General features: G+C 39.0%; 1 protein-coding gene across 9 annotated transcripts; it reads left to right on the forward strand.

Annotated features, from left to right (window-relative positions):
- Positions 1 to 5,448: 5,448 nt before the first annotated feature.
- On the forward strand, positions 5,449 to 25,234 carry LOC137215248 (zinc finger protein 30 homolog). Of its 9 annotated transcripts, none has more exons than XM_067720229.1 (8): positions 5,449 to 5,635; positions 5,985 to 6,146; positions 7,427 to 7,566; positions 7,979 to 8,139; positions 10,995 to 11,082; positions 14,319 to 14,445; positions 15,432 to 15,530; positions 21,434 to 25,234. In XM_067720229.1, exons 5-8 carry the CDS (start codon positions 11,074 to 11,076, stop codon positions 22,801 to 22,803), a joined length of 1,605 nt encoding a protein of 534 aa, XP_067576330.1. In that variant the 5' UTR covers positions 5,449 to 5,635; positions 5,985 to 6,146; positions 7,427 to 7,566; positions 7,979 to 8,139; positions 10,995 to 11,073; the 3' UTR covers positions 22,804 to 25,234. The 9 variants fall into 9 exon arrangements, with proteins under 9 accessions (XP_067576330.1, XP_067576331.1, XP_067576327.1 ...); XM_067720230.1 differs by having other exon boundaries at positions 6,076 to 6,146; XM_067720226.1 differs by lacking the exon at positions 7,427 to 7,566.
- Positions 25,235 to 25,266: the final 32 nt, after the last annotated feature.

Below are 25,266 nucleotides of genomic sequence, written 5' to 3' on the forward strand. Positions count from 1 at the left end.
CTGTTCAAAGAAACTTTTATTATCCAGTGAAGACATTGAATTCATCCAAGATTTCATCTAGGAGCAGGGGGAAAAATACCCCTCAATCACAGAGGAATATTGCAAGTGCAATTATGAGAGAAAATAAAGTGCCCCTCTCTTTTGTTTTATGAAGTCCTATTGATTTCAACTTTACTTTCTGATTAATTGTCCACAAAAATGATGAATAAACTATAATAGGAACAGAAAAGAATTTTATTTGAGCCAAACTGAGGAATATATTCTTGAAGACAGCCTCTCAGATAACTTGGAGGAACTGCTCTGGAGAAGCATGGTTTTCAGCACAGTTTTATGTCTCGTCAGAACAAAGAACACCAAACAAGTCAGGGATACATTCCTTCAAGGTTTCAAGAAAACAAAACAAAAACAGATCAGCATGTACACAGTGAGTCAGTATGGCCTTGGCACCAAGGAAGTGAGTCTTATCGTCAAAGGAGTACCAACATTGGCGTCTCAGGAAGGGAGGCATTTAATATTTATCTTTAAAACAGACATTCTTCTGATCATTGCACCTTTTTCTTTAATAACTGAAGCAGATGTACAATGTATGTTTGATAGGCCACAAACAGCCTGTTTTAGTTAGCATAAAGTTTGAGTTAAATCATGTATAAGCCAGAAGGATTTCCCCATACCTCAATGTGTGAAAATCTCTCTCATCAGTATACTCCTACAATTCTAGGTCTCAGCAATAATGATAACCTTGCCTCTTCTTTTCCAATGTTGCCTGTGCTTGCAATTACTCATCCAACTGCCAAATCACCACATTCCTGAGGGTACGCTTAAGCCACTGATCATCAAAAATCTAACACCCGGTAACACAGTGACCCTCAAACACAGTGCCCATGGAAACAAGAACCAGAAGTGCTGGCCTGTCAAAACCATCCCAGAAATAACACACAATAAGGCTATAAGAGAAGAAAAATCTTACCTCTAGCCATCTTACGTTCTCAGCAGGGGCCCTTTAAAAAAGATTAACAGGAGAAAAACAATTTATTAATTTGTGTGCACATGTCATATGGGAAAGCCTTAACAAGAGCAATTCAAAGTATGGCTTAGAACTCCATCTTTTATAGCATCTTCAACAAAGATCATAAATTTATAGAGAAATGACAGGATAAAGAAAAACAGTTTTCAGCTTCCAAGCGTGGCAAACTGTGGGAGGAAACTAATGGAGTAAAGTTTATTTGTAGATTCCTTTGGTGCCATCTATGGGCTAAGAATCTAGAGTTGTCTCCAGTAAAGGAGAATTTACATCCTGCTTTTAGGCAGAAATGGGGGAGGGTAGAGAGAGCTTTTCCTGCATTTGATGCTTCTAAATTGCCCTTGGCTCAAAACTGTTCTTTTTTTAAATTTTTATTTATTAATTTATTTTTATTTTTGGCTGCGTTTGGTCTTCATTGCTGCGTGTGGGCTTTCTCTAGTTGAGGTGAGCGGGGGCTACTCTTCGTTGTGGTGCGTGGGCTTCTCATTGCGGTGGCTTCTCTTGTTGCAGAGCACGGGCTCTAGGCACACGGGCTTCAGTAGTTGTGGCTCGCGGGCTCTAGAGCGCAGGCTCAGTAGTTGTGGCGCATGGGCTTAGTTGCTCTGCGGCATGTGGGATCTTCCTGGACCAGGGCTCGAACCCTTGTCTCCTGCATTGGCAGGCGGATCCTTAACCACTGCGCCACCAGGGAAGCCCTTAAAACTATTTTTATGTCAAAGAGGTATATGTTGGGGTGACACACTGTGGTTTCCTTCAGGGCACAGTCTTCACAGATACACATAATCTCAGGCACTTCACAAGGAAGCAACTGTAGGGCAGCAAACTTTGCCACGCCAAAATGTGTATCTTTGGCATGAGGATTAATTCAGGCAGATTATTTTTAAGAAACAGAAGACTCGGGAAGTTTTTCTTTTTACCTCCTCCTGAGCTGCCTAAAGAGTTTAGATAAAGGGCTGTTCCCAGAATAGAGCAGATATCTCGCCAGAGATATCTGCAAAGAACAGGGGCTAAGTGTGGTGGGGAAACTCTTGGCAGGGGCTGGAGATGAGTCCACTACAAGTCCCATTGTTTCTGAGTAGCTCAGCAAACATTTGCTTACCAAATGTTTGCTTTTCCGTGTGAATTGCCTTCTTTCCCTTTGAAGTCCCAAACCACTACCCCCAACATCCTCTTTTGTCTTTAGCTGAAGGGCTTCAGCTATTTTGGCAAGTTACTTAGTTTTCCTGGATCTCTCCCAAGTATACATGTTATTAAAATTTTGTTTGATTTTATTCTGTTAACCTGTCTCATGTCAACTTAACTCTTAGACTGTAAGCAGATAGGGTAAGGGGTCCCTGGAGAAAGAGAACCAGGAATGGCTTTCTTGACATAAGAGAGGCAATTTTGGCCTAAGCCATTTTGTGATCTGAGCCTGGCCACAATACTTGCTCTTGAACAGGCTAAGTAATAAATGATCTTAAGGGAACAAAGGAATGTAGGAACAGAGAAAAGGCAGTCAAACAATAGTGTAGTGATAAAACAGAGTCCTAGTTCCTCCTCAAGGGATATGATATTGGAGAGGCAGCAGCAGTGAGCGGTGGCGTGAAGCGAGATCTTAGTTCCCTGCCCAGAAATTGAACCTGGGTAGCCTGGATGAAAACCAGGAATCCTAGCCACTAAACCAGCAAGGGCTAGAGGCTAGAAGCAAAATTTCCCTGGCTCTCACCTCCATTGAAAACTGCATTTCTCGAGGCAAAAACTGTAAAAAGAGGTCCAAAGTTTATTATTAGAGACACAGCACAACAAGTGGGAGAGCACACAGAGAAAGAGTTTGTTTAGTTAAGACAGAAGCAGGGCAGAGATACACACCCAGAGAGAAAGGATGTGGTCATCCTCTCCTTGTTTACCTTTGGCCAACTATATGGTTTCTTTTTCCGCACCTGACCTGCCCTAGGACCTTCCCCAACATATGTGTGCAACTTTTTTCCAAGATGGATTCCAGCCCAGAGGCCTGTGTGAGGCCTTGGCACCACCTATTCTGGGGCGGTGACCGCTCCTTTTTGACCCTGAGGAGGCTTTCTGTGCATGTGCAATGTCTCTGTTGCCCCAAGGATGGGAGATCTATGACCTCTTGATCCTTTACTCAGACAGGGTTTAGCCCCTCTCTGTTCCTGCCATGACCGTTATCTTCAAGTGTCCTCAGGAGGCAAAGCCTGGCTATTTACTCTGTTTCTGTTGTTGTTTCTATTTCGAAGTACAAACAGGAGACTGGGTGTAAATATCTAACCTGGAGCCCACCTATCTCCTGTTCTCAGGAAATGCAAACAGGAGGCTAGTTCTAAGTGTCCAGTCTGAAGGCATCTTTTTCTGCCCCAAGAAATGTAAACAGGAGGTCAGTTGTAAATGCCTAGCCTGAAGCCCATCTGTCTCCTGCCTCAGATATGCATAATAACATATCTTTGAGTTCTGCAGGAATTAAGGCCCCACCACCTGAGGTGGAGGACAGAATGATGATGTTGACCAGTCAACTAAAGCTTGGACTCTGTTGACCTTTGCCCCAATTCTATGTTGAATTCTCCTCTGCTCAAGCCCCTTCATGAATATGCATGTACCCTTAACTTAAAACTTCCCCAGTTTTGCTGTTTAGGGAGACACTACATTGGGAAAGATCCCAGTATTCTCCTTACATGCTGCAAGTAAGAATTCCTTCCTTCTCCCGACCTTTGGCTTGGTTGTGTCTTTTGGCTCGACACCCACCAAGAGGCGAACCCAGTTTTCAGGTAATAAGACCAGACAGAACTTGGAAGCATGGAGGAAAATTTCCTCCTCCTCGACACAACCAGACACCCCTAAACCCGGCGTCACAGTCCAGCGTAAAAGCATGCAACCTTCTGTCGTCCAACACAAGTTTGTGCACCCAAAGCACAGTGAGGCCAAACCGAAACGTCGGAACAAAGAAAGGTTTATTGCAGGGACAAGCAAGTAGAACAGGTGGCTCGTGCTCAGAAACCCCAAACTCCCTAATGGTTTTCTGGGAGAAGTTTTTATAGGCAAAATTTGGGGTGAGGGCTGCATGGTGTGTGACTTTCTTCTGATCGGTTGGTGGTGAGAGAACAGGACAATGTCCCAGGACATTTGTGCTCAGCCTGAAGTTGCCATCCTCCAACTGGGAGGTGGGGGGGTGGGGGTGGGTTTAGTTCCTGCAGAAGAACTCAAAGATATATTATTATGTGTATTCCTCGAGGAAGGACTAGCACTGTTTTACTGCTGCACTTTTTTTTTAATTTAATTTAATTTATTTTTCATCACATTGGGTCTTCGTTGCTGCGTGCGGCTTTCTCTGGTTGCGGCGAGCAGGGGCTACTCTTTATTGTGGTGTGCACGTTTCTCATTGCGGTAGCTGCTGCTATTGTGGGGCACGGGCTCTAGGTGCGCCGGCTTCAGTAGTTGTGGCACGTGGGCTCAGTAGTTGTGGCACACGGGCTTAGCTGCTCCGTGGCATGTGGGATCTTCCTGGAGCAGGGCTCAAACCCATGTCCCCTGCATTGGCAGGCGGATTCTTAACCACTGCGCCACCAGGGAAGTTCCTGCACTGTCATTTCTTGATTTGCTTCTCCTTTGTTTCTGCATTGCCTCACTTTTCTGATTAGCAACTGTTTCAATCTGCCCTTTGGTACTCTGGAAAGTTGTAGGAGGCTGAAACTGAAAGGGTTTTGCAGCCAGGAGGGCCCCACAGTGTCCTGCTTAGTTTCATTTCTCTGTGGCACCATTTCAGTCCAGCATCCAATGAGTGGCACACACTCAGTAAACAACTCCATGCATGAAAACACAACCCCATCCATGATCACACACTCAGGCGCACGGGGCACCACGCCAACGCCAGTCCCTTGGCAAATATCACAGGGACCATGCTTGGGACACTGGGATATCACAATCACTCTTAAAAGCCTAAAGATCTGGACACCCTAGACCAACTTGGAATCCTGGTCCCAACCTCTTCATACCGGCCCCCCTTACTCATCCCACCCTCCAGCCCTCAACGTGTGTCGCCGCAAGAGCATCCTCAGCCCCACGGAGAACCCCAGGTTCGAACGGGTCCACCCGTGCGCTTGCGCACGCGGGACAGAAACAGCACCTCCCAGGAGCCTGAGCGCAGGACTCTCGTGGGTAGGGGCGGAGCTCCGGGCCTGCGCCCGTTGCGGAGCCAAGAACCAAGTGAGAAAAGGCGGAATATACAGTTGCTCTGATTTTGGACTACAGTTCCAATAGGGGAGCAGGTCAGCTCGACAGCATGGGTCACTCACAAGGTCACCTTTACAGGCGGGGAGCCGGCCTATTAGGAAACCCTGCTTCTCTGCCCGCCCCGCCCCGCGGGGATCTGGCCCCATCCGTCTCTCCAAGCGCTAAGTGAGGAGCCTGGGGACTTGCCCCCGCCCCCTGCGCGCCTGCGCACCCGGGACTGAGAAGGAACTCCCCGGAGTTCCAGCGCCGAAGTCTTGAGCGCTGGGCTGTCCTCCGAGGCAGGCGAGGCCTGAGGGCGGTGAGGCAGGCTCGGAGGCGGCCGCTTCTCTTCTGAAGGAAACGAGCGCGGGACAGGCCAGGTTCTGCGGACGAGATCGAGGGCCTCAGGCCACTGTGCGTTTCCTCCGGAGTGAGGGCTTGTAGTTCTGAGACCGGGAGCCGCGGGATTAAGCTCTGGCGGCGGTAATCGGGCGCCTCCCCGGCCTATTCTGTAATGCGCGACCCGGAGGTCCTGCGCTTCACTTTCCTCGCCTCACCTACCCAGGCCCAGGCGTAGAGGAAAGGTCTGGGAAGGAAGTGGGAGGTGGAGCCTCTGGGTGAAAGTGCCCTGCAAAGACGCGGTGGGCAGCCCCGGGGGTGGGCGGTTGTGGTGTCGGAACTACAGCGGACCCAGAGCCGCGAACCCGGACAAGGGTGACCAAGGACCTTCCTCCGTCTCCCTGTTTCCATTTCCTGTATGCAGGTGGTGGGTAGCGAGGGTCAAGGGGACGTGGACGTTTGTTGACCGAGACAAGAAACGCCTGCGGTGTAATGAACCCTGTTTGCTTCCCCAGCCCGTCAGTCTCCAGAGGAGGCCTGTGAAGTGAACCGAATCGCTGCTGCAGCTCTAAAAGCCAGGTTCTTTGTGAGTTTGTGCTGCTTCTTTGTTTCCGTGAAATGCATTTGGTTTTCAGGACACGAGATTTTTTTATTTCCTTCCCTTGGAATATCCTGCTTAAAAGAATGATCTACTTATTGATTTGGGCCTGAGGATTTCTCTACCTCATTAAGGGCAGGGACCTAATTTATAGATTCTCATTCTAGTGCCCACTTAATTCAGTTCTGCAGTTAGTTAACCATGTGTTATAAATTAAGTTGCTCTGTGAGCACAGCTTTTCCAAGGATTCTAATGATGGAAATAGCCCTATTGGAAGTTAACGTTTATGTTTTCTTTTTTTTTTTTTTTTGCGGTACGCGGGCCTCTCACTGTTGTGGCCTCGCCCGTTGTGGAGCACAGGCTCCGGACGCGCAGGCTCAGCGGCCATGGCTCACGGGCCCAGCCGCTCCGCGGCACGTGGGATCCTCCCGGACCGGGGCACGAACCCGTGTTCCCTGCATCGGCAGGCGGACTCTCAACCACTGCGCCACCAGGGAAGCCTATGTTTTCTTTTTGACTGTGATTTGTTGAGTAGTAGTTTAGGGCTTTAGACATCTGTAATTATTACGGAGTATGAGTGGGGATTTTTTTTTTCCCAGGGGAATCCATGAGTGGAAATTTTTGGTACCAGCCTGATGTAGTTAGAGGTTTGATAGCATGAGTTTGTTTTATTTATTTTTGACAAATGAAAAATTGTATGTATTTAAGGTGTACAACATGTTTTCATATATGTACACATTGTGGAATGGAATGCTAACCACACCGACTAATTAACATATCCATTACCTCTCTTAGTTACCTTTTTTTGTGTGTGTGACACGAATACTTAAGATATACTGTCTTGACAAATGTCTAGTATATAATACATTATTATTATTATCTATAGTAACCATGCTGTGCATTATTTATCTTATAACTGAACTTATTTATCTTATAACTGAAAGTTTGTAGTTTGTTTTGGGTATGTCTTTGGATAGAGGAAGAGAGGTGTGTGTAGTGGTTGAAAATTTTGAACCTAGAGAGTTTTAATCCTGACAACCACTTAAATCTGAGTGAGTTTGGGCAGTCTTTCTGTGTTGCAGTTTCTTAATATGTAAAATCGGAATTATTATATACCTCACAGGGTTGTTTTGAAGATTACCTGAATTAATATCCGTTAAACCTCTTAGAAGATTACCTGGCACATTAGAAGAGTGCTTAATTAATATTAGCTGTTGCTGTTAGTGATGATTCTTAGTCTTTCCCTATCAACTTTGTATATTCCCAAGAATAATGGAAACGTGAAGTTAATTAGGATGAATACTTGCAAGCAGGAAAATGAATCCCGCTCAGGTGGACCAGAACAGGGATTCTTAATATGAAGTCTTTGGACTCTGTTTATGAGTTTTCAGGACAAGAAAAATCTAAGGTATATACAGAAATATTGTATATATTTGTCAATGGGTAATTTGGGGGAAGAAGTCTATCATTTCATATTATCAGAGTTGTATAAGACCCAACAAGATTGATTCTCACTGGTCTAGAATCAAAGTCTGGGATAACTGGGAATGACTTTTGGGATAATCTTAAAAAATTAGTATCTAGCAATTTGGTTAAATAACTCACAGTCCATACATGTGATGGAATGTTATGCGATAATAAAGATTAGGTTTATAAAGTCATAAGAAAAAACCATATAATGTAATATTGGGAAGTACTTATTGTTCTGAATAAAAAATTTTAAAGAAATTGTTAAGTTACATATGTGTCCTGAACGCTAAGGTAAGGATTAACAAGATCTTTTGCAAGGATTTAATAATTGGTTATTCGTTGGCACGCAGGAGGGGTTAACTCAAATGATTGAGCAGCTGCTGTGAAATAAGCATTTTTTTCTGTCTGCTGTGCATACTGTCTCTTAATCTTTGGAAATGTCACGAACCAGCTTTGTGATCCTTCACAGAAGGATCTCTGGGTGTTAATGAACTACAACATTGAAGAACTGGTAAGAATTATTTTTTCAGTGACATTGATTTCCCTGTTGTTACTACTTATGCAGGCCTATTTAATCAGTTTTTTTTAATGACTATAAGGTACCCACCTTCCCAAATCATTAAAAAATTATTTTTAATGGGAATAGCTTTTTTTTTTTTTTTTTTTTTTTCCGGTTCGCGGGGCTCTCACTGTTGTGGCCTCTCCCGTTGCGGAGCACAGGCTCCGGACGCGCAGGCTCAGCGGCCATGGCTCACGGGCCCATCCTCTCCGCGGCATGCGGGATCTTCCTGAACTGGGGCACGAACCCGCGTCCCCTGCATCGGCAGGCGGACTCTCAACCACTGCGCCACCAGGGAAGCTCCATATATTTTTTAAACTGATTTTTTTTCATTTGTTTCTTGGATATTTTCCATTCCTTAACAGTTTTCTAAAACTTAGCATTTAATGATTACTTTATTCTATTTTGTGGATGTTTTATAAATTATTTAAGAAATCAGTTGTTGGGAAGTGATGTTCAAAACTGCCTAAGCAATTCCTTAAACAGCCTTTCTTAGGTCCTATGACTTAATCAGCTTTTCACTTCAAGGTCACTTGGGATTTCAGAGGTAGGAACATTTAGGAACATGGCATTGACTTTTGCCAAGTTGGGGTTCAGGTGATAACTCTGAAGTATTTGGCTGCATTTCTGAAAGAGTCTTAGAATATGAAATGGACAGTTCTGCTATTTTATGCCAGAAGCTTCATCCTCCTGATCCTTCATTTGAGTGAGAGTTTGAGAAATGAATTAATGATAATCTTACAAAAAACAAAATTATTTTAACCTCAGAGAAGACTTGGGAAAGGAAGGCGAAATAATCTAATTATACTGTATAGCTCAGTTGGAAATGGTATTTACATAGTCATAATAATGGAAATTGAATATCCATTTACCCTGTAATAGAACAAAACCGTATTGGAAGGATAGGGAGATGGAGCTACGCATACGTGCAGTGGGAGATGGGTGGATAAAAGACAGCCAGAACTGTGCTTTCCATAGTAGGAAGTCAGTAGATAATGGTTAAAACTGAAAATTCAGAAGTAGCAATATTAGCATGTTATTTGAATATATGGTGTTTAAGTAACAAAAGAAAAAGCTAAAAGAGGTGAAAATTGTTGCCTCTTGATTTGGAAGATGGGAGAAAGAAAGAGTAGCAGGGATGGAATTGTTGGGGCTTTTTGTGATATTCCTTGTAGGGTTGTTTTAAATTTATGGCCAGGTACAAGTGATACAAATTTAAAATTTTTTGATTAAAAAATTAAGAGACTCCAGAGGAGAACAAAATAAAGATCACCTGGGATACCATCCAGTAGAGGTAACATGATAAAATTTTATTCCAAGTCCATCCACAGACTTTCATGCACATGCATAATATATACATGTATGCATATGTATGTAGTTTTCTTGCCAAAAATAGAATCACACACAATACTATTTTCTAAACTATCTTCTTCTCCCAACGATATGTAGTGACCATCTTTCCATGACATCAAATAAGAATTTTACCTTTGTATTTTTAGTGGGTGTTTAGTTTTCTGTTGTGTGAATGCATGATAATTTATTTAACCTTGTTGAAGGATATTTAGGTTCTTTCTGCCTTTTTTGGTCCCATTATAACCATTTTCCACATATCATTTCATTCTTTTTACTGCATACCACAAGTGTCCATTTCTCCACAGCCTTAGTGATACTCTGAAGTATTATCAGTTTTTAAAATCTGCTAATCAAATTCCTTTAAATTCAACTCCTTAGTTACTAGTCAGTTTTAACTAGTGGGTTATTTCTACTTTCTAGAGAATTATCTGTACTCACTTTTACAAATTCACTTTTCCCCAGCCTGGATACCAAGAGAATTGGGTTGGTAAATGAGATCATGTAGGCAGTATTGATGATTCTTAATAGGAAAATGGTGAACAGTGAGCTCTGAGGATTCTGGGAAAGATAGTTCAGCCTTGAGGATGGGATCCCAGTGTGCAAGTACAGTCTTGCCATTATAAAAACGGCTAGGCATGATCTGTGCAAGTGATTCTCAAATTGTGGCATTTGGACCAGCAGCATCGGTATCAACTTGGGAATTTTTTCGAAAGGCAAATTCTCAAGCCCAACCCCAGACCTAGTAAATGCCAACCTTGAGGAGTGGGGGCCTGCAAACTGTATTTTAATAAGGCTTTCAGATGATCTGATGCATACAAAGTTTGATTACCAAACCTGCCCATTATGATCACTTGGGGAAGGTTTAAAAATTCTGATTCCCGGGTCACACTCCCTGCTAATTAAATCAGAATGTTTGGGGGATGGGAGTTAGGCATCAGTATACTTTAAAGATCTGCTGGTGATTCCAGTGTGTGGCAAAGTTTGGGAAATTCTTGTCTGTACTGTTTTCTGCCTTCAGGGTTAGGGAGGCAAGTCAGATTCCTGACTCTCAGAAGGAAGTTCTGGTTTAGATGATGTAGCCACTTCTCAGCTGGGGAAGGTGGGAACGAGGGGAGGTGGCTCTGCTCAGGACAGGTCTGGACAGCCTATGCTCAGGTCCAGATGGGCCTCGCTGGGGTGGGGAAGTAACTGGAATCTCTCCTGCTAAAATGGCTGGATATGTCCTACCATGCAGGGGCGTCTGCTCTATGTCTATCCTTGTGCAACGATTTTCCTGTCATTTTGGGGAGGGCATGTATTTGTCTGGATTACCTCTTACCTTTCATCACTTGTTTGTGTGTTGGGAGGGGCGGGTAGAGGGGTGTTGCATGTAGGAATGGAAAAGTGGTGTGAGTTTTTAAAATTTGGGAGCTGTGAGGCAATTTTGTTCTTATGGCTTCATATTCTTCCCCCAGCTCTTAGCTTCTGTGGACTCTGCTTCTCCAGCAAATGACCCTTGAGAAAAACTAACCAGTTTCTTGCAAATCTGAAATCATGGCTCATGTAAGTTGATATTTCTCTCTTTTTGAAATGCTGTAATTGTTTTCAGGTTATGTAAGCATTTTCATTAATTATCCCAAAACTTCCTAACAGAGCCCCATCCAACAGCTTTTCCCTAGTTGCTCCCACTCTAGTGAAGGATGGAGCCAGACAGCCTGGCCCCTCCTGTGTGCCCCTCTCTGTGTGAATTGACCAAATTACTCAGGGTCTCCTGTGTGTTCATTCTTTGTCTAGAGCAGAGATAAAGCAGAAATGAAGTCCCTAGAGGGAGACAACTGATAGGAGACTCTCAGGACTGGAGAACACTTTAGAGCAGCACTGTCCAATATTAAAAATACAAAATTCGTGCCTTATTAGCACAGTAGGCCTCATGGCAGTCTCATAATAAGTAGAGAATAATATGCAAGGCACATATGTAATCTTTTGTGTCACGTTTTATTTATTATTAAAAAAATTTTTTTTAATTAATTTTATTTTATTTGGCTGTCTTGGGTCTTTGTTGCTGCGCGTGGGCCTTTCTCTAGTGTTTTGGCGAGCAGGGACTACTCTTCCTTGTGGTGCGCAGGCTCTCATTGCGGTGGCTTCTCTTGTTGCAGAGCACAGGCTCTAGACGCGTGGGCTTCAGTAGTTGCTGCACATGGGCTCAGTAGTTGTGGCTCAAGGGTTCTAGAGTGCAGGCTCAGTAGTTGTGGCACATGGGCTTAGTTGCTCCGCGGCATGTAGGATCTTCCCAGACCAGGGCTGCAACCAGTGTCCCTTGCATTGGCAGGCAGATTCTTAACCAGTGTGCCACTAGGGAAGTCTCTAGTGTCATATTTTAAAAAGAAACGTGCAGTTAATTTTAATGCTTTATTTAACCCAATATAGCAAGATACTATCATTTCAAAATGTAATCAGTATAAAAATTATTGAGGTATTTTACATTCTTTTTTTTCTCTAAAGTCTTCAATATCTGGTGTATATTTTATAGTTACAGCACATCTAAATTTGTACTAGCTACAGTTCAAGTGCTCAGTAACCATGTGTCTAAGGTAGCATATTGGACATTGTAGCTTTAGAAATTTTGTGTAACCTAAATTGTAAATATAATTTAATATGTTTAAGAGTATAGAAATAATCTAAATAGAGTCATTATTAAGTCCAACATATCTATTAAATGGAGTATTTTATAATAAGTTTAAAATATTCAGTAAAAGATTTGTTATAGGGCTTCCCTGGTGGCGCAGTGGTTGAGAGTCCACCTGCCGATGCAGGGGACACGGGTTCATGCCCCGGTCCAGGAAGATCCCACATGCCCTGGAGCGGCTGGGCCCGTGAGCCATGGCAGCTGAGCCTGTGCATCTGGAGCCTGTGCTCCGCAACAGGAGAGGCCACAGCAGTGAGAGACCCACGTACGGAAAAAAAAAAAAAAGATTTGTTATAATAAGGGAAAGTGCTAATGATACATATAGTGATGAAATTGGGTCTGGAAGAAATTCTTTAATTTTGTGCAAACTCTACTTTTTAAAAATAGAGATTTTATGGTTCATCTGGGGGGAAAAATTCCATTGATTATTTTTTTCTAACCCTTAAAGGGAAAGCGATAAGAGTAAATCACATTTCTGTTTTTGGCCGCACCTTGCAGCATGTGGGATCTTACCTCCCCAACCAGGTTTTGAACCCATGCCCCCTGCAGTGGGAGTGTGGAGTCTTAACCACTGGACCGCCAGGGAAGTCCCTATAGTAAATCATATTTATTTTTTTTAGGCCCATTGCTAGCAGTATTTTTATGGACACTTTCAATTAATTGTGAAATTCTTTTCTTTTTTATTTACAATATTGTGTTAGTTTAAGGTGTACAGCAAAGTGATTCAATTATTTTTTTTCAGGTTATATTCTATTCTAGGTTATTACAAGATAATGAATATAATTCTCTGTGATATACAGTAAATCCTGTTGCTTATCTATTTTATGTATATAGAGTAGTTTGTACCTGTTAGTACTCCTAATTTGTCTCTCCCTCCCTCCCCCTCCCCTTTGGTAACCATAAGTTTGTTTCTGTTTTGTATGTAATTCATTTGTATTATTTTTTTAGATTACACATATTAGTGATATCATATAGTATTTGTCTTTTTCTGATTTACTTCACTTAGTGTGATATTCTCTAGATTCATCCATGTTGCTGCAAATGACAAAATTTCAGTCTTTTTTATGGCTAGCATTCAGTTGTACATCTTAAGCCAGTCTTCTGTTGATCAGCACTTGAGTTGTTTTCCATGTTTCAGCTATTGTAAATAGTGCTGCTATGAACATTGGGGTTCATGTATCTTTTCAAATTTTTGTATTTTCGAGTTTTTGTTTTCTCCAGATATATACCCGGGAGTGGGATTGCTAGATCATATGGTAGCTCTATTTTTAGTTTTTTAAGGAACCTCCATTCTGTTCTCCATAGTGGCTGCACCAATTTACATTCCCACCAACAGTGTAGGAGGGTTCCCTTTTCTCCACACTCTCTCTAGCATTTATTATTTGTAGACTTTTGGATGATAATCATTCTGACTGGTGTGAGGCGATACCTCATTGTGGTTTTGGTTTGCATTTCTCTAATAATTGGTGATGTTGAGCATCTTTTCATGTGCCTGTTAGCCATCTGGATGTCTTCTTTGGAGAAACGTCTATCTAGGTCTTCTGCCCATTTTTGATTTGGTTGTTTGTTTTTTTGGTACTGAGTTGTATGAGCTGTTTGTATTTTTTGTATATCAACCCCTTGTCGGTCACTTCGTTTGCCAATATTTTCTCCCATTTGGTAGGCTGTCTTTTTGTTTTGTTTCCTTTTGTGCCCATCAACAGAAGATTGATGGTTTCCTTTACTGTGCAAAAGCTTTTAAGTTTGATTAGGTCCCATTTGTTTGTTTTTGCTTCTATTTCTTTTGCTGTTGGAGACTGATCTAAGAAAATATTGCTACAATTTAGTGAAACTCTGATTAATTACCTGAACGTATCTGGAAATAAGTAAAATTAGGTATCCCACAGTTATATAGGAAGTTTCGTCTGTAGCAGTAGTAGGCAAACTACAGCTTGTGAGCCAGATTCAACCCATGGCCTGTTTTTGTACAATCTATGAGTTAATTACTTTTTGAAAGAATTGTTTTAAAAAAGTAGAGAAAGGAGAAGTATATACAAATAGTGACAATATGTGGCATGTGGCCCTATACAGAAATAAATAATTTTACAAATAAAACATGGGTTTGTCATTTCAGGATTTGGTGATGTTCAGAGATGTAACTGTAGACTTTTCTCAGGAAGAGTGGGAATGTCTGAACTCAAATCAGAGGAATTTGTACAGAGATGTGATATTAGAGAACTATAGCAACCTGGTGTCACTGGGTAAGTTTATCTGTGTCAAGTAATGTAGAAATTCACGTGACTGAATTTCAGGGCTATCCTTCTAAAAGCCAAATATCTGCTTTGTAGTTTGGGAATAGGCACCTTCAGCTGTTAAACTATTAAATAGCACCTTTAGCTTCCCCATAAATCAGTGACATTTACATTTTCCTTTGCCTTTTCCATAATTGCTTCTCTTGAATGACAGTTTGATATAAATTCTTAGACGCTCAGAGCAAAACCATTTTCAAAGAAATCTGGTTTCATACTGCTGTAGATGGTCTATTATCTATTAACTTACCTGCAATGTGAGTAGGAAGACAGAGGTGTCTGGCTCTACATACCTATTGAAAAAGCTTATACAATGTATATGATACTGGGTTAAATCAGTAGTTTGTAAAAACTCAAGTGGACACATTCAATTTATTGCAACAAACATTATCTTTTAATTGATTTATGATTAAAAGTTTAAAATATATGAACTTTGCATTTAACATTGGATGAATATACTGGCAAGAAACTATATTCCTTTTAGCAAAGTATTTAAAGAAAAGCAAAAATAGTACCTAATAAACATGTAGACTGCTTACTATGTACTAGGCACTCATCCAAGCACTTTGTTTATTAAGTCAAACCTCACACAATCCTATACATTATTATAATAATGGTATACATTATTATTTTATATATTTTTATGTATTATTTTATATATTATTTACATATGGGTATATATTATTTTTCCAACTGAGAAAACTGAGGCCGTAAGTTGTTCAGGTGACAGAGGCAGGATTTGAAACCACTGCTGTCAGTGGTTACTTTCTCAAGAGACAGAGGCTGTATGAATTGGCAATTAAAATAAGGCACTATTCCTATCTCTCTGTTCTTGTGATCCTGAAGTAACTCTAATATCAATGTTTTTCTGTTCATTTACTCTTCTTTGTTCTGAAGGCTTAGTCAAGTATATCCTTTCTGTATTATGTTTTCTCAAGGAGGATGTTCCGTTTCTAAACCAGATGTAATTACTCTGTTAGAGCAAGGGAAAGAACCCTGGATGGTTGTGAGGGATGAGAAAAGAAGACGGAGCCTAGGTGAGTAAGTGATAATAAGGAAAGGTAAGCTATTGTGGCATGGCATATTCCTGCTGGTTGGGAAGGAGACACACCACTTAGATGTTGATTATGAAGGAGAGACCTGAAACCTGGGAAGAAAACTTAGATTTCAGCCTGAACCACCAAAGAAATTCCATCTTTACTTCCATTTACCTCTTCTTTCTTCACTGTCCTGTTTCTTTCTCATTTCAATGGGGGAAAGCTTTCTTCACCAAAGACCACCATTTTACCTGTATTTTGCATCTAATTTCTTTCTAGCTCATCTTTTGTATTTGGCTTTTATGTATGTATTTCTTCATTGCCTTCTTTTCATGGAGTTTACGTTTTAGTAGGGTAATCATACAATAAACAAGTGGATTACTAAATATCATGAAGTGATTAAGTATTATAAAGAAAAGTGAGTAGGATAAGAATATGGAGAATTATGATGGGTTAATGGGGTAATTTTAGATAGGGTGGTCAGGGAAGAAGAACCAGTTAGCAGAGGCTCTTCAACTTGTCAAAGATGGAATCATTTGAGCATCTGTATACATAACTGCAATGTATTGCAACCACATAAAATACCGCATGCTTAATTCCATAAATTCTTAATGATGCTAACAGCAGATTGTTCACCATTGGAAACTACTAAAGAACTAACTTATTTGGAAAGCATAAATTTAAAAGAAAAAAGAAGCGTTTATCCTGTCTTCCTTGTAAGAACTGTACCAATAGGTAATAGATGGAGGGATGTTTTTCTTAATAAAAGTATTCAGTGAATAAATGAAGAATGATAGAATATTATCACTTTGGAACCCATAGTGAGCTATTGGATCTAGGCACTGAACATCAGTGCTGATAGCATCACAGAAATAGAGACAATGAATGAAGGGGTGAATGAAAGGATACAATATGACCTATGAAGTGGGCCTAAGTCTAATGGAGCATCTAAAGCCACCAATTTATTGGAGGAAGATAGAGGAGCATGTTCTATTACACCTTGGGAATATAGTCAGAAAAATTCAGAATATGAGAAATGCTATAGGGTCAAAAACAGTTCTTCAACAAATAAATTGTAAGGGAAATCAAAAGATAGTAGGACAGGGACTTCCCTGGCAGCGCAGTTGTTAAGAATCTGCCTGCCAATGTGGGGGACATGGGTTTGATCCCTGGTCCGGGAAGATCCCACATGCCGCAGAGCAACTAAGCCCGTATGCCACAATTACTGAGCCTGCACGCCTACAACCCATGCTCCGCGGCAAGAGAAGCCGCTGAAATGAGAAGCCCGTGCACCACAACGAAGAGTAGCACCTGCTTGCGTGCAGCAACAAAGACCCAATGCAGCCATAAATAAATAAATAAATAAATATTTTTAAAAGATAGTAGGACAGTCTGTAGGTTTTAGACACGTAGAAGACATGTCAACCATTGTACATTATGGGCTTTGGATCAGTTATTATTTTTAAATTGTTTAAAATTTTATGTATGAGGTAATTGGAAGTGTGAACACTGATTTTTGATGTTCTTAAAGAATTACTGTTCATTTTTTCAGGTTTGGATAATGGTATTATGATTATTTTTTTAAATCCTTTTAGAGATACATCCTGAAGTGATAACAAAAAACATTAGATTATGGGATTTGCTTCAGAAAATGTGAGGAGAGTGGATTAGGGTCTGCATAGGCCAGTACTGGGCTTGGTTGGTGGTTGCTGAGGCTGGCCATAGATACATGGACATTTATAATTACTCTTCTCCTTTTGTGTATGTCAGATATGCTCTGTAATAAAATTTTGTTTCTTTTAAAGTTATTGGGAGATGAAAAGAAAGTGAGAAGTGAGGCAGTGATGAAAATAAATATATATAACTCTTGGAGGAATTTTGCCATAAAAGCAGACACATGGGGTACAGGGAAAGTATCTTAAGATGTGATGAGGTATTAGAACATGTATATAGGCTGAAGGGAATGATTTCAAAGAGGGAAAATTGATGGAGTAGAGAAAGAGGGAATTCTGTAAGCAATGACTTTCAGTAAATGGGTAGGAATCAATTTATGAAGGAAAACCAATGCATATGATAAGAATATGGACACAGGTTGGTTGGATAACGTGGTGAAGGGGAGAATAACATTTTTCTTTAAATTGCTTCTTATTTCTTAATGAAATTAGCAGTAAAATTATCAGCAGAATGTGAAGGTTATTTGGAATTCAGTATGGATTATTTAATATTGAGTTGGCCAAAAAGTTCATTTGGGTTTTTCCATAACATCTTACGGAAAAACCGGAATGAACTTTTAGGCCAACACCATATTTGATCAGTTTTGATTTTCAGAAGTACAGTTCTGTGGTTATAGGGTTTTAACATTTACAGATCTCTGGTTGCATTTACCCTGGTGTTAATGTGCCTAAAACTGCCTCTGTCATAAATATTCTGTATCCGTATCATCTTGTATCAGCAAAGGTTATTGAAGACATTGTATCTCAGGAAACTAATTAACTCTATGAACAGGTAATTCATATTTTCTTTTTAATTAAAGCTGGTATCCTGCAAATGGAAATAATATTTCTCCTTTTACATTGCTTTAAGATAGGTTAATATTTTGCTTTCACATTAGCATTATTTACTAGAATAAAGTCCTTTGATTCAGTAGAATACAAACTAATATTTGGTTTATTAATTTTGAGTAGTTAAATATTTTATATATGTCTTTTGATGTTTAGTTTGGCCTTTTGTTTTAGAGTTGGTCCAGTTTTTTCTTGATTAAATCATACATATAATGCATAGGCTATTATTTCCAGTTTCAATTTATTTAAAGTAGAACAAGAATCTAAAGATACTTGTAAAGCAAACTGTGTGCAGAATCCTTCATGACTCTTTACATTTCCCATCAATCTTTACTATTTTCTCACTCATGCCTATTTTGAGAACAATGCAGTGTGCATCCCTAGCCAGAACTTGCAAAGCACTGAACCTAGTTTTCATAGATAGAAATGGTTGTCTTTCAGTTTCTTGAAGGGGAAAGAACTGGCATAAACAAATTTGGGAACAATTATGGCTGACTTTTAACAGAAATCTTAAGATTACACTTCAGTTGTTTATGCAGCTGACCCTTGAACAACATGGGTTTAAACTGCATGGGTCCATTTATACATGGGTTTAAAAAAATAAATGTGTATTACAGTACTGCATGACCTGGGGTTGGTTGAATCTGTGGATGCAGAACTGCGGATATGGAGGTCCAACTGTAAAGTTACACACAGATTTTCAGTGGAGGGGCGGGGGGGGGGGTGGTATTGTCCCCTCTAACCCCTATGTTCAAGGGTCAACTGTAGTATAGTCTCCTAGATGAGAATGTTCAGCGTGCCAAAGCCTTAATCTGACACGTCATTTAGGTGGGGAAGCCATATAAGCGTCTCTATATCCACACTGGGAATATTTTGTTTGTTCTTTAAATTAAAATGTTCAACTTCTATAGGATAAGTTTTATAACTTCTACTTTGTTTTTTATGAATGAATATGGACATTTTGCCCTAAGTTTGTTTATACTTTTATTTTGTGCATTTTCTACTCACTTCCTTTATTCCATTACTTTTTCCATTGTTTAATGTTTCTTATACAGTTTGTATGGGCTTTTCTGCTGTATACAATTTCTCATTTTTCTTACAAATGTTTGGGCCTTCACTTTTGGTTTTGACTGTGACTTTCCTTTAGATCACTGGTTTTTAATTTTTAATTTGCAAGTAAATCCTTTGAAATCACCATCTTAATAACAACTGTCATACTTTTGTACCTGCCTGCTTATTTACTACTGTTATGACTAGCTAATTACTGTTCATTTTATGTATAATTTATATCTTATTTGTCTTAATGAGACCTTAAATTGTTTTTTTCCCCCAAATTTCTACAAAATTGTCATAGTTTTATATTGCTTTCTTGAATGGGGAGATAGAGACAGACAGACAGGAGGAGAGAGAGGGAGGGGGAGAAAGAGAAAGAGAGGAGTAAAGGAAGGAGAACAGGAGAGAGGGAAGGGAGGGGGAAGCATGGAGAAAGACACTCAGATTTCATAGGAGTATTTTCTGTGCCATTCATTTTTTTGTCTCTGCTCACAAATTATCTACACTATTTAAATCATTATTGCCTTTTAACGTCTTTTTAGTATATCCTTTTTAAAGTAAACTTATTGAAATACGAACAGATATAAAAAATACAGAATTATAATATGTGGCTCACTGAATTTTCACAAAGTAATTACACATTGATTCAGAAATAGAGCTTTACTAGTATATCAGAAGCTCCCCCCTAACTTTCTCCAGTCATTCCTCCCTACCAAAGTTAACTACTAACCTGACTTCTAACAAGTCCATAGATTAGTTTTACTGTTTTCAAGCTTTATAAAAATGGAATAGTATAAATTTTTTTATGCCTGGCTTTGTTTACTCACCATTATGTTTGTGAGAATGATCCATGTTGTTGTGTGTACTTGTAGATTATTCATTCTCATTGCTGTTACAGTTTGTCTCATTGCTCTTATTGCATTGTATCCACATATCTTAATTTTCTTTGTCATTCTTCTGTTGATGAACACTTAGATTCTTTCCAGTTTGGGTATATTAAAAATAATGTTGCTGTATTGTAGATTTTTTAAAATACCTTTTTCTTTTTGAAAAATATTGAAATCTTATTTCAAAAATTTTGAGAAAATATACATTTGAGAAAAATACGTCTCTGCTCAGAATTTCATTAGCATGTTACTCTTTTATAAACCTGTTGCTGTGACTGAAAAATCACTAATATATTTTTAGGCAGTACCTAAATGGCATTGGCTATGAAGACTTCAGGGAGAATATAGGAAAGGGTATGAAGGAACAAAACAGGTTGAGTATTTGTAACATAGTGTGTATAGTTAATAAACTCAAATGAAAATAAATAAGTAGAACCTTTTATTACCTTGATCGTGAAAGTGAGGTTCACTCACAACTATGCAACGTAGAAAATGAACTGAAGTGGAGATATCTGCAAGTGAAAGTGGAGAGGCCATTGGAAGGATGATCAGGTGTAAAGAAATTTTTCCATGTATGTATTTGATTGAGATAGCTTAGATGTGCTTTTGTTTCCCATCTCTATAGGAAGTGATAAAAAAGAAGGTGTAAGATTGGAGGCAAGGCAAAATATACATTTTTACTATTAACTAATTATTGAAATTTAATAATTAATAGTTACTGTGTGCTATGGGTTTGTTATTCAGTGATAAGTGAAAGATTGTTTCTGCCCTTGGGGTAAGAAAATAGAATAAAAACTGGGAAAGTTAATGAATATACCACAGCAGAATTGAAAAAAAGTTTTAAGCAAGGAACAAGTTATTAGGATAGAAAATAAAGGATATAAATTAGATGAAGTCAGCACAGGTATTTTTTCTGACTTTTATCATGATACCTAAAGGATGAAAGGAACCCAACCATGTGGAGAGCCCGCCAGCATTCCTGGGAGATTTAACAGCCAGTAAAAAGCTCTAAGAAATGGAAAGATTGTAACATATTTTAGCAACTGAAAGGAGGTAAGTGTGACAGATGTAGGGTGCAAAGGGGGCAGTAGCTTGAGATGACATCTTTTGGTAAACAAAGGCCATGTTATTCATAATAAAGTGTTTCTACTGTATTCTTATTAAAAAGAGAAATCATTAAAAAGTTTAGGTAGAGATCTCAGACTTTGATTTGCTTCTGAATTATCTGGTCTTGACTCATTTTCTTTATTCCTCTTAGCTTTTTTCAAGCTACATGATTTTTAAAGAGTTTTTAAGCACATTTTCTTCAACTGGACTTTCCTATTATAAAATTTTTATTTGCTTATTTGTTTACTTTTTCTAGAATAAGAAAATAACATGTGTTTATCTTATTTTCTTTCAGATTTGGAATCCAGATATGGCACTAAAAAATTATTTGAAGTAAAGGATGTTTGTGAAATGAATGTATCTCAGTGGGAGATAATGGAAAGAATTAGAAGTTGTGGCCTTGAAGATTCCTTTTTCAGGAAAGATTGTGAATATAAAAAGTTTGAGGGACAAGAGGGTCCTCAGGAGGCGTATTTCAGGCAAGTGAAAAAAACCACCTCTGAAAAAATGCCCAAGAACAAAAAACGCACATCTCTTACTCTGTATCAGAGAATTCACAATAGAGAGAAACCCTATGAATGTGGGGATTGTGGGAAGGCTTTTAGAGTACGCCAACAACTCACTTTCCATCAGAGAATTCATACTGGTGAGAAACCCTATGAATGTAAAGAATGTGGAAAAGCCTTTAGACAGTGTGCCCACCTTAGTCGACATCAGAGAATTCATGCTTCTGACAAACTCCTTGAATGTAAAAGATGTGGAAAAATCTTTACATGTGGTGCAGATCTTCGTGTACATCAGAGAATTCATGTTGGTGAGAAGCCTTATGACTGTAAAGAATGTGGGAAGGCCTTTAGAGTTCGAGGACAACTTAATCTCCATCAAAGGATTCATACTGGTGAGAAACCCTATGAATGTAAGGAATGTGGGAAGACCTTTAGACAATATGCACACCTTACTCGACATCAAAGACTTAATATTGCTGAGAAATGCTATGAATGTAGGGAATGTGGGCAGGCTTTTCTGTGTAGTACAGGTCTTAGAGTACATCACAAACTTCATACTGGTGAGAAACCCTATGACTGTAAGGAGTGTGGGAAGGCCTTTAGAGTGCGGCAACAACTTACTCTCCATCAGAGAATTCATACTGGCGAGAAACCCTATGATTGTAAGGAATGTGGGAAGACTTTTAGTCGTGCCTATCATCTGACTCTCCATCAGAGAATTCATACTGGTGAGAAACCTTATGAATGTAAGGAATGTCAGAAGTTCTTTCGTCGTTACTCAGAACTTATTTCACATCAGGGTATTCATATTGGAGAGAAACCCTATGATTGTAAGGAATGTGGGAAGGCCTTCAGACTGTTCTCACAACTTACTCAACATCAGAGTATTCATTTTGGTGAGAAACCTTATAAATGTAAGGAATGTGAGAAGACTTTTAGACTGCTCTCCCAACTTACTCAACATCAGAGTATTCATACTGGTGAGAAACCCTATGACTGTAAGGAATGTGGAAAGGCCTTTAGACTACATTCATCACTTATTCAACATCAGAGAATTCATTCTGGTGAGAAACCATACAAATGTAAGGAATGTAAGAAGGCATTTAGACAACATTCACATCTTACTTACCATCAGCGAGTTCATAAGGTCACTAAATAATTATTAGAAAGCCATCCATTGTGAATTTTGTGTTAAGGGGCAGTAGAAAATAAATCCTGGAGGAAAAGTGTTTGAATGTAGGAATCCCTTTTGCTTCATGCTCAAAATTAAAATAAGAGGTTTTAAAAGAATAGGTTAATTTAATTAATATATAGAAATATTTCGTCACCATTCAAACCATGTTAAACCTTAGGAAGTTCTTTCTAGAAAGAAACTCTCTTAAAGGAGTGAATGTGGAAAAGCTTTTGATCTTACCTGTTATCACCTCTGTTCTTTCATCTGTACAGTATACCTATGGAAGTTGCCAGGGCACCAACTCATTCTGGAAATTGATAAATAAAAGGAAGGAAATGTGATTTAGCCTGCATTTCCTATATAAACTATTTCAAGGCAACTAGAAGTTGATGAGGTAAAGTTCTTTATTAGAGATTTTTATAGGACATAATGAAATAATGGATCTAGGCACAATTCTCAGTAGAGGTGTTAAGACCATTAGGTGAATGGTTGATGTCAACTTCATAGTGAATAGATCAGGTTGACAACATCTGAACCCACTGATCAATTTTAATCTCATCAAAAATAGGACAAAACATTTTGTGCCTCCTGATATGATACAATAAGACATACCATTGACAAAAAATATTGAACCTGAATCTAATTAAAGCATCAAAATCTAACTCCCAGTTTAGAGAAAATTCAGGAAACAAGAACAAATTACATGATACAGCAAGAAGCAGACAAATCTAAAATGTGGGTAATTCTACAAGAGTAATGACAGCTTCTCAACCAATAAAATGGATTGAAAAAGGGAGGTGGAACTCTTAGATATTAAGAGTCTTAAGAGATGTATCAATCAAATGCAATGAATGAGTGGTTCTCATTTAGATCACAAGTTGAACAAGTGTAAAAAAGACATTTTTATGACAGTTGGGGAAATGGGACTATTGACAGTATTAGATAATATTAAGAATTATGTTCTTGTTAGATGTGCAAATAGCATTGTGTTTATGTAAAAGTGTCTTAGAGATAAATTAGCAAGTTTATACACATGAAATTATATGTCTAGAATTACCTTTAAAATGCTCATGCGAAAGAAAATTGAAGATGGATAACTTGTTTGTCAAAATCATGGTAAGATGAGTCAGGTGTGTGGTTTTTGCTTATTTTGTTTTTGCTCTTTTCTCTATTTTCATGTATTTTAAATTTTCCATAATTTTTTTTAAAGATAAAGTATCTGTGAAATTATAACCCACTTAAAGTGAATGATGTTTGTAAATGGCTACATATCAGAACTTACAGATGTTGCTAAAGTTTTACACACAGGGATATTAAATGTGCTATAATGTATTTGGGAAATTAAGATTGAGGATCCAGATTTTATCTAGTTCACCTAATGCTACATCTGTTGTAGTGCCTGTCCCATAGTACTTCGTATATTTCAAGAGTGAGTAAAAAGAGCAATTACAACTACTTGTGGAAATTAATTGAATAGAACTGTTTTATCTGATAAGGTAGCTGCTGGCAACATGTTGAACACTTAAAATTGAGCTATTGAGAGCCTGAATTGCGGTTAGTACAAATTAAGATGGTGTTAAGTGTAAAAAACACACAAGTTTTGAATACTTCTAAAAAAATATCTAACAGGTCAGTTTCTCACAGCATTTCTCTGCTGTTGTTGGGAAGCTGTGATATTCAGCGGATTGCATTACTGCATAATACAGAACCCAATTTAAGTATGTCTCTGCTCCCAAGTAGCAGCATGTTTACACACTTTGGTCTCTTTGGTTCTACCCCAAGTCATGCTGAATTTTTTTTTCTTTTCATAAAACGTTGCCTGTGTTTACAGCTGAGTAGTTTTCTCAGACTGTTTATAGCCTGTAGATGTTTCGGCATCCAAAGGCACTTTTTTACTTTATACTGTTTCCCACTAAGTTCAAGCTTGCAGTGCTTCAAGTAGTACAATTCTCTTTAAGACTGTGTTTTCTATGATTTTTATTAGGATTCATTCAATTAGACAAAAGATCAACAGGCTCTTCTCTGTATTGGGTTCCCTGTGAGGCTACTGTGGAAAAACGACTTTGAAATTCTTAGAAGCCACGCTGTTTCACAGAAAGGATGCAAGTTGGCTTTATCTTTACCCTGGGGTGACATTTTCAGGACAGCACCACATATTTGAGTTTTCCTCCCCTCTCAGGCCCATTATAACTTTGAGAACACTTTGCTACCTGTAAACACTGTCATGAACCTTCTATTTCCTTGAAATTCTACTTGAAATATGCACCAATCGATATAATGAATAGAATGATTTTTTTTTTACTCTGTTAATATGATGGATTACCTTCATGGATTTTCAAATATTAAGCCTTATATCACTGGAGTAAACTCCATTTGTCTGTAGTGTGTACTTTAAATATATATATATATTGCTGTACTTGCTGTGATTGCTATGATTTACTAATGTTT

The sequence above is a fragment of the Pseudorca crassidens genome, chromosome 20 (genome assembly GCF_039906515.1).
Source record: "Pseudorca crassidens isolate mPseCra1 chromosome 20, mPseCra1.hap1, whole genome shotgun sequence".
NCBI lineage: Eukaryota > Metazoa > Chordata > Mammalia > Artiodactyla > Delphinidae > Pseudorca > Pseudorca crassidens.